Raw genomic sequence first — 10,211 nt, forward strand, 5'->3', positions numbered from 1 at the left:
GTAGGGAAAAAAATCCCAAAACAGCTAAATCAGTGCTTCTGCCAGCAACAGCTTCAATATCCCTGAATGAAATGCAGCCAGAAATCTAGTTGCGGTTGGGAGCACAGCTGTGTCGATAGACATGACTAGCCGTGATACTGTATTTTTACACGCAACCACCTTTTATTTAGGGTGATAAAACTGGCATCCTGGAAAATAAAGGAAAATGTTAACTTATAAGCAGAAACAAATAAGGCTAGTTAAGAAAAAGTGGATACACAATTTTATCTCAGAATTCCTCCTCTGAGCTGAACATTGCAGGTTTCAGAACAATCCCTGTAGGAACATATAAATGGGGAACTTACCTTTTAAGAATGCCAGATGATGTCCATGCAGGTAAATGGCACATAAATATGATCTGTTGGGATGCCACCAGTGCATGTCTTACTCCATTCAACCAATAACTTCATCCTCTGCCTGTTTGTTTACTTACTTAAGGGGAGACAACCCTTTTACTACCATATAGCTTCTTCATATTTCGATCCATCCATCGCTGTCATTAATTAGCTGCAACATCATTGTGAGCAAACTGTGCTGAATGAGGCATTTTATTTAGAGCACACCTTATTCTAAGTCATCCAACAATACATACACAAATATTAGCAGTATCTCCAATAGTCATATTAATATGAGCATATTGGAAAGATGTGTTCCCAGAATGCTTTAATGAGTAGTGTGTTATCATAACCAATAAGAGCAATGGTCAAAACTCTTAAAGCATCCTCAAGTCCTTCAAACTAAATGTCTAACCACATAATGTAAACAATTTTGCATTATGCTCTTGAAGTTTGTTTTGACCTTTAACTAGTCTGTTATCTACCATGTTACAATAAGTGCATCTCATAGAATCTGATCTATAGCTACAGCTAACAGAGCTTACTTTGCCTTACCGTAGTTGGAATCTGAGAAAAATAAGCCTCAAGTCCAGCTGAACACTAAAAATGACAAATTGTTGTTCATCCAATGAAAGAATGGAAGGATGTTCTTTGTGGTGATCTCCAGTTTGCAGGTATAAATGACCTGATTTGAGTAAATCACAGTTTTGTCGGCAGCACCTCTGCCTTGATCTGTATCCTTTTCATTTTGATAAAGGAGAATAGATATTGAAGGCCAATCTCAGAATCTCTCCCAGACGCCTCTGTTTTCTGTTTTAAATTCCCATTTTATGTCAGTAGTATAACAAAGGATTACTATGCCTCTAGAAGTTTGCAGACATTCCTGATTCCTGACCACCTGCGGGGATGATGAGAATGCTGTTGCAGAAGATAAATTACAAAGGCTTACTGACAGTCACTCCTCTTTCTCTCCCTCCTTCGCCCCACACTTTGCTCACTCACATGGACAGAAGGAGATGTCAGTGATGAAGTACGGGGAGTTCAGAGCGAGTTGGAAGCAGGGTTCTTGTCAGCTCAGCATCACCTTGATATAACCAAACTTGTCATAGGAGGGATTTTTCTTCATAAGTCTTTGACAGCACAGCTTTCCCATATATCTATATAGTGATCCTTCTTTGGCATCCCAATACTGAAATGCCTTGTCATGCTTCTCGTGGATTTGCTGGGTTTCTGACTGGCATACTCCTCCTCAGGACCCATTTTGTAGAGAAGTATGTTTGTAAACCATTTTCATGAACTATAGACTCCATGAACTATAGACAAAATGCATTTCCTGATGTTGCTAAACGCCATATTTAAAACGATGTTTCAAGCGCAAATGTCAGTCAGTTCGATTCAGTTACTGCAACACTGACTTTGTGTTGATTATGAAATAAGTAAATAAAATACATATACAAATAAAACAAATATTCAAGAGAAAATTGCCTGCATAGTTCCATAAATGGGTGCAAGTGCTTAAAGTAGATTGGTGTGATGTTCTCACTTGAAGACCAAACCATTCCATTATGAAAGTGTTTTTCTAAACCTAAAGTCGGAGTTGAACTAATTCAGATTGGATTTACAGTGAAAATAAAATGTGTTAAAGGTGCAGGTACCTTTTTTTTTTGCAGCATCCTTGGCAGCCTGTGACAAATCCACATTTGCAGATGAGAATGTGGAAAAGCACCAAACACAACAGTCAGTTTAAAAAAAAAAAAAAAAAAGAGCCAGTTTGTTTTCACAGACACCGTGGCTGTTACTCTAGTCTACTGCTCCACTGGTAGCAATTGAATGTAACTCCAGATGAGTCTTTATTATTGTCCGGTTGAAAAATATCATATTACCGTACTTGAGGGGAATTCATGCTTTGCGCAAACCCTCGTGTGCACGTGGACATGGATGAGGGGTGGACATGTGTTCCTATTCATACTAAGCCGATGGTTTCAGGCACTGTGGCACATGCGCAGTTGTGACATTTGCTGTGCGGACCTGATGAAAATGACGTCACTTGACCTTAGCGGATATGGGGACGTGCACGGCATGAATTGCCTCTTAAAGTGATGACATTAAGATTCGGTGTTTCCAAATATCACATCTAGTCTATTAAGGGAAGGGTGTTTCAGTATAAAGGTTGTCAGGGTTGAATGTTTTTATGGTCCCTGCAGAGGGTATGTATATGGATCTGCAAGTAAAGAGATGAATGTATGTGACAAAACAAGGAAGTGTAACATTTTGCACCACAGTTCCAAAATGGAAGCAGCAGCATATTACTACTGTAAAAATGTTTCAGATAGCAGTATGCAGCAGACGTTCGACTCAAGTGAACTAAGGCTTTAAAGTCTCTTTTTGTTGTGTCTTGGCACAGTCCAGATGGCGTGTAATCCGCTTGTGTATTGTAGCTTGCATTGTAGGTTATGCCTCAGCCTTTCATTCCTTCATCCATTCTGCCTACCGACCCTGTCTCATTCTACATCAGCATTCATTGTTCCTTGAAAATAGCTGTGACACCCATGTACTCTTTCTTGATGTCTGGTTAGGATAGTGAGCTTGATCCTATTATGTGTGAAATGCATTCAGTTCCAGAAGGGAAAACAAATTCCCTCAAAGCATCTTGCATGTTTTACCCCCATTTCTTTTTCACTGAAAAAATGACACAGAAGGCAGTTCAGAGGAGACAGCGAGAGAGATACAAAGTGATTTGCTGTTAACAGAATCTTTTCTCTTTCTGTCTCTCTCTGGTCATCTTTCGCTGCTGTCCTTGTCTCCTCAGTGGTAAGACTGTGAAGGACGGTAACGCTAAAGGCGAGACTGAGTTGAAGAACGCCACAGCCGAGGTGAAGACAGTTCCCAACGAGGCTCCCCAGGTGAACGGCAATGAAAGTAAAGCGTAACCTCCTCACCCGAAAGCACCAGAAAGAAGAGGGTGGTTGGGTTTGGATTTTTAAGGTTAAGAGAAGGGGGTCACCGTCACTGAAATCTCAAAGTAATGTCACACACCATACCACTGCTTCAGAACACCAAGAGAAAAAAGAAATCATGGGTCTCTTTCAACAGTGTCTTCTGACCAGGAAAACGTAAAGACCTCATACATGCCTTAGTTCCTTTTACAGTATGTCACTTTCTATTTGTTTACACAAAAAAGAGCAAAATACATAGGCCACTTAAATTCACTGACTGTTAAATACAGAAATCAACTATTTTCCTCTAGATAGCCATGGTTTGAAGTGTAGCATAATTTCACAGATTACTGCCTACGTTATGTACACATATGTAAGACTGGTGTATTACCAGTACAGCTATTCTTTATGCAGTATGGCCATCATCCTGGTAATGGATTTGGGTTTTTTTTTTCCTGTGTGGATATTTAGTTGGGTTTAAATAATATGCAGACATTGGTGCCAGTTTAGCCTCTTTTTTTTTATCTGGTATTTCCAGCCCTAGAGAGTAGAACACTAGCATGCCCCCTTTTTTAAGTTACTGTATTAGGGTATGCATTGCTGTCATTTGGTTCCATGTAGACATTTCTAAATGCTATCTCCATGTGGTTGTGGTCAAGAAATCATGTAGCCCGTAGCAAGAGAAAGATTTATCAAGCTGTAAATGTCTAGGGTTATGGGTTTCAACCCGGTCTCCTTTAAAAATGATGTTTATATACCTTTGCGCAATATATTTTGGAAAGAATGATACATTATTGTGTTGCATATGATAAAAGGGGAGGTGATCAGGCTTGATGGTGAGTGTACAAGATGAAGGACAACATGTTTTGTGTGCTGTCATGCATGTTGTTAGGTCTAGAATACTAAAATTGCTTGGTTAAGTTTTGGGAAAGGTGATGGTTGAGACAACATACATACATTGCTGCTGATCATGTCAGGTGTATTCAGTATGAAAACTTTCTAAAATGTTTACTTAATATGTTGATTAAAAAAAATTGTTTCCTTCAGAAGATAGTTGTTGTTGCAAATTCTGTAGCTGTATATGAACATGATTTTTAGGAAATAGGGATGGGGTACGGTTTAGGATATGGTTGCATTTAAGATTATAGCTGTGTTCCTTTTCAGGGTCAGCGTCCCTCAAAATTCCAACCATGTCCCATTGCAAAGGGGAAATACTGCCTTACTTACCTGGATTTGATTGAAACTACTATTGCATTTATTATGTCTTGCTTTCAATTGTTCATACTGCTTCCAGTCCTCATCAGTCTGCTAAGTCAGAAAAAATAATACGACCAAATATACAAGGTGTATTCATACGGTCACTGGTCAGTGTATTATATGCAAAGGACTGATGATAAGGGATGTTATATGATGTAAATAATGGGAGCTAGGCTTAAAGTCCACTGTTTCTTCTTTGTGGTAGCTGTGTTGTGAATGTTAATTAAATTATATGGATAGATTTAGCGGTAACATTGTGCACTGTTTGCTAGTTATCCATCATGTCTTGAATTCACCACAACTGTGCCTGAACTGTGAACTATCCCAGGCTAATTCCTACTTGCAGTTTTTGGCCTCTGGAGTTGATGAGGGCCACGTGTTAGTTTTGGTCTTTGTGAAGCTTGAATGATGATGCTAAAGTGGAGCCTCTGTAAACCGTCTCATCTTGTAAGCCCACTAGCCATCAGTGCCATCCTTTGTAAACCACATACAACAGAGGAGTTGGCGCCTGTAATGGGACACAGCTTACAGCATGTGTGTGTTGGTTTTCTTTAGGTTAATGTCAAAACACACTTTCTGCAACCTGCAGCTGGTCTCATATATTCCGCTCCAATCTGTAATGTTCACTGCTTACAACTGAAAGATCTGCAGGCTTAGCTTGCTGAGATTTGTTTACAGTGCGAGTCACCAAACATCTGGTCCTATCAGCCATTGTTTTCTCACTTTTACCACAACTGTTGTCGGTGTGAATTTGTGTCATCACTGCCTCCACCATCTTGCAGTTAAGTCTTTAGTTTGTGCCTACAGTGATATAACGTAGTACAGTCTATCACATTATCTTAAACTCATTTTATCACCAAATTTGTAGTACAAGGTTCAAGGCACCAGTCTTTATCTGTTACACCTGGTCAGATGTTACACACGTTCTTTAAAAAGTAAAGCAAATTCACATTTAAGTTATAAAATAATACAAAGAAAATACACCTAGTTCTGTGTAATTTTTTTGTTGTGCATTTGTTTGGAGTTTGATTTCAGTAGTATTACTTAAAGGACCACACAAATTTATTTGGGCAGTTTGGCACATTGGTCAGTTTGCCCAGTGTCTGAGAGGACTGATTCAGTATCTCAGTCTCCGATAGAAATCTCTGTTCATTTTACATGTCAAATAGCCACAGACAGCTGCCATTGTAGTTAGCATAAGTGCTAGGTAGCCAAGGTCTGTAGTTTATTTTATTTGATGAAAATACATCATTTGTTTCCCAGAAACAAAAAAGGAAACTGCATTTGTTTTTGCATGTGGCAGCATCCTCACTGTGTTTGGTAGTGCTAGTCTAAGTGTGGATGATGAACTAAAACACTGCAAAAAGCATACAATAAGCTGGTCAAGTGATCATCAACTATTTCTTGTTGCCTGTAATAGTTGATTTGTATTTCTGTGGAGCAGCCTAATGCTGGCCCTGCTCTGATTGTTGTAGGCATTTTGAGCATAGGGATCTTGTCCACAAGTATGTGTAACCTCATTCATCGCTTTCACCAGCGCCACACTGTCTCTGTCCACCTTACAGACCAGCTCAGACCATCAACCAGTCAGGTCTACCAACATGCATGCAACAAGTACAGTTTCTTACCAGCTTTTTATGTTTTTATACTCTTGGTGTATAAAGGACACTATCAAATTTTTTATGCCAATTGGCTTTGGTTATTTAGCACACTTTGTGCCTGCAGTGATGTGACAGTCCAAAGCCTAAACTGTTACAGGGCCTAAGAATCCCCAAGGGAAACTGAGTAGCATAACTCTGTTTGGCTTAAATTGAGATTTTAATATTATGTCTGTATATGAATTACACTCCTAAATATATAGTGTAAGCATAACCTTTCTGTGGTCCTTTTTTCAACAAAACAAAAATGAATAAAAATTAAATTTGGCCTCTTTCAACTAGCCATGAAGTAAATTGGTCTGGAGTTTAAAGGTCATTTTTATGCATAAAAAAATCAGTGAGAGGACCAAATGTTTTCCTGAGCCATAGTACCCAGCTGTGGATTTGGAGGAATAAGTCTGGTTGTCCTTTTTTTTTTTTTTTGTACAGTGTTCTTTCCACTTTAGACTGCAAGCTAGTACACTGTGAATGTGTGAATCCATTGTGTCCTTTGTCATGGAGTTGAGCAAATAGTTTGAGTGTGAAAAGATGTAGCCAATAGTGTGCAACGGAATTCCCAATGCCATTGTACAGAAGTCCAACAGCAGCAAACTAGACAGACACAGTGCCTTTGAATAAGAAAATGGTGGCGTGCATTCATTTCTTCTCAGCATCTGTCTATTAAAAGTGTCATCTTCTTTCTGCCAATTTGCTTTTTCATTTACTACATTTCACAATTGTAAATTAAGCAATGCATTGTTTAAATTGTCTGATATATTCTGAATGGCTGCATTAATGTGTTCCGATATACTGTATATGATGGGTTCTTTACACTTGTTTTAGTTTATTACAATTTAGGTCTTACGAGGTTTGAATTTCATTTCTGTCATCATAATGACAGAAATGAACTTAATTGGTAAAATTTATGGATGCATAAATACATTTTACAAATGAAAGGGCAAAAAGACACAATCTGAAAAAGATCCAACAGTAATTTGCTTCAATCCAAAACCAAATAAGTCACTTAGATAATCTGACTCAGCTGTTGGCTTGTTAAACACTTATCTGTTTCTTGTCAGATTTTGTTACTCTAATTTTGTCATGTTCCTGGGACTCGCCAGTTAGCACCGCAAGCAATAGAAAGATGGTCAAAACAACAAAATTCAGACCCATGTTGTAATAAACTGGAGGAAATATTTGGGTATATTTGACTCTTCATCCTAGAGAACGGCATCACGAGAACAAAATCTAGCAAACATCGTGTCGAAGTACAAGACACAGTGACACTTTCCTCAGGTTGCATAATTTCTAAAATATCAGAAATGAATCAAGTTGGATTTGTCATGAGCAAGCATGCAAAATATATTAGAAATTGGTATTATTACTATTACTGCTTTTGATATGGAAATAATGAAGGCTTCATGTATTGTATTGACTTTTTTGCAGTTGTTATGTAACTTGTCCTCTTTCCAGGCCTTTTTTGTTTGCTTCACAAAAAAAAAACTTTTTGCTTCATAAAGCTCTAAAATGTAATAAAAAGTGAGAACTGTCATAAGCAAATTTTCAATTTCTGCTGAAATACATGGTGAAAATGTACAAAAATAAACATGAGGGGGTTTTTTTCTTTTTTTTTTTTTTTGGTTTTGCTTGTTTTGTCCAATACTAGCTTCAAATGCTTTGCAAATGTGGGACCAATTTTTGTGCAAGTTTACATGAAAACTTTTGTACCCATGTCAACTCCTGAAATTCATTGGACAAGGACGACAGTGGGTGGACTAGTTTTCCTTGCTGAGATACCTCAAAAATGCAAGAATGACCCAATAGTAGCCTTGCATTTTTCTGAGTCCAGCACTTGATTCAGTCAGAATAAAGACATCTGGAAAATCTTTTCATCTTGCTCAGTATTTGCAAGGAATAGAAAAGAACCATGAATTTTCCAGGGTAAAAAAAACAAACGCATCCTCCTAAGGTGTTTGTTGCTTCACTTCAACTGCTTCATTCTTGAGTGGGTACAGCTCTTATACAGTGCGTCAAACATACAATGCTAGTCTTATGTGTATCTTAAACCTGCAGGGATGCATGCTCAGCTGTACAAGACCTTTTAATGATTCTAAGCAGCAAACAAGCAAAAGTATTGCAGCAGAGGCAGCACTTTGACAGCGCAGACTTTGTTCCATAAGCTGATGTCTCAGCACTAGCGTTCCTTCATCAGAGCTTAGATTGGTAGGCTACTATTCCTCTGTCCACGGTCACCAATGTAAATAAGGAATACTAACCGAGGAAAGAAAGAAAAACACGTTTTGACTTTGCATTCCGCCAGAAATTCTTGTGTTCAATAAAGTTAAAGAAAAAAAGCACTATTGTACAACTTTTATTTTTCAACAATATCAATGTGTGATAATTGCCACATACATATACAGGTACTATACTGTATATATATGATTACATGAGGTATAGTATTCCAGTATTGTAACACTTTTGCACCCAGTTAACAAACATATTAAATATGATTGTGTTGAAATACAGCCTTCAAGGTTCAAGTCTGAACAGTAAGAAAAGAAATCTTTCTAGAACCATAAAAACATCATAAATAAGCCTCATATTTTTTCATTGCTTTATTAGATTAAAGCAGTTGAAATGATTTAAATAGAGAATCCTCTATGCATTTTGCATTTCTAAGAAATATATATCAACTATAAGTAGAAATTGAATGCCATTTGTTTGTTTCCATTTTCAACTCAATATTGTACATTAGCCCAACATGGACATAAAAAATGTTATTGTATTTGCTCTGTGAAAAATAAAACAGTGAGACATGTAACCACAGTTCATGAGAATCTGATTAACAGTGTAGTAGTATAACACTGTTCTGTCATGTCATTGTACTTGAGTGTTAAATTGAGATATTTTCATAAACAGAGCAAATACAAGCAACATACATACACAAATACACTGACATTTTTAACCAATATCATTCAACCAAGTAAAACTCGTTTTTAATGTTATGCAGTTCTGTATATGGACACTAGAGGGCAGCATGTTCCCACTCTAGACACTGAGGGTGCTGTTCAACAGCATATAACAGCAAAATCACAGGGGTCACGTCTTAATATGCAAAATGATTTACACAGTACAACTTCCTTTAATGTCAGAAATGATCATTGATATTGAATTCATAGTAGTTTTATTTCATTATGATCTAAGGAACTAGAGAGAAATTCCGATGAATGTCTGATTAGAGCATCTTCACTCGACATACTGTACATTTTATACAACTCAGTAATTAAAATTGATCACAGTGACCACATGAATCCCTCACTGAGCTTTACAAAGACCTGCTGAAAGGTCTTTATTGATCTATAGTAATCACTTATTTGTCCAAAAGGTGGCAGACTAACTCAAATGAACAGAAATGTCTATACAGTATGTTCTATAGAGGAAACACCTTTAAATGTTGGTTAAAATATCAGTATAGCTACAAATTAAAGTTGTACTTTTTGTAAAGCATAAAGTGCAGAGTGCAGTTTTATTTCCACTGAGTTATAGAAGACATCAATGTTTAACTATCTTTAAAGGCTCTGATTTTATAAAACTCTAAAAATCCATTACAAGAAGTGTCACACTGGATCTGCTCTGCATGTTTAGACTATATAATGACTCATTCTGTAATGAAAACAGCAGACAAGTTTAACCATGACACTGTGCTGGTAAATTTGAACTTAAAAATGTAAATGAAATTAAAGAAGCAAAATTCTCTAAGTCCTAAATGATCACCCTCATTTCATGTCAGGACTTCATTACATTCCTGTTTCCCCCTGCTGCAGACTTAATTGCATTGCTTCACCACTCTAACCCTCAACTTTGCACACACCAGATTAGGATCCTTTTCATGGGAGGTGTCCCTCCCCCATGTTATAACAATGGTCCACCGTGGTTCTCTGTGGCCTGAGATTGATCCTAAACACAGATAGTGAAACGCACAGAGCCTGTCTCCATGGCTGTTACCT

The 10,211-nt window shown here is 37.5% G+C and overlaps 1 protein-coding gene across 12 annotated transcripts in view; it reads left to right on the forward strand.

Moving 5' to 3' along the window:
• Positions 1 to 8,772, forward strand: part of ncam1a (neural cell adhesion molecule 1a) — a 217,988-nt gene extending 209,216 nt beyond the window's left edge. For 5 of the 12 annotated variants that reach the window (XM_020598311.1, XM_020598313.1, XM_020598314.1 and 2 more), the window contains one exon: positions 3,184 to 8,771. In XM_020598311.1, coding sequence (XP_020453967.1) covers positions 3,184 to 3,304 — 121 coding nt within the window. In that variant the 3' untranslated portion in view covers positions 3,305 to 8,771. Of the gene's footprint in view, positions 1 to 3,183 lie in introns of all 12 variants that reach the window. The other 7 variants (XM_020598318.1, XM_020598319.1, XM_020598320.1 and 4 more) reach the window with 3 other exon arrangements.
• Positions 8,773 to 10,211: the final 1,439 nt, after the last annotated feature.

Source organism: Monopterus albus, unplaced genomic scaffold, assembly GCF_001952655.1.
Source record: "Monopterus albus unplaced genomic scaffold, M_albus_1.0 scaffold38.1, whole genome shotgun sequence".
NCBI lineage: Eukaryota > Metazoa > Chordata > Actinopteri > Synbranchiformes > Synbranchidae > Monopterus > Monopterus albus.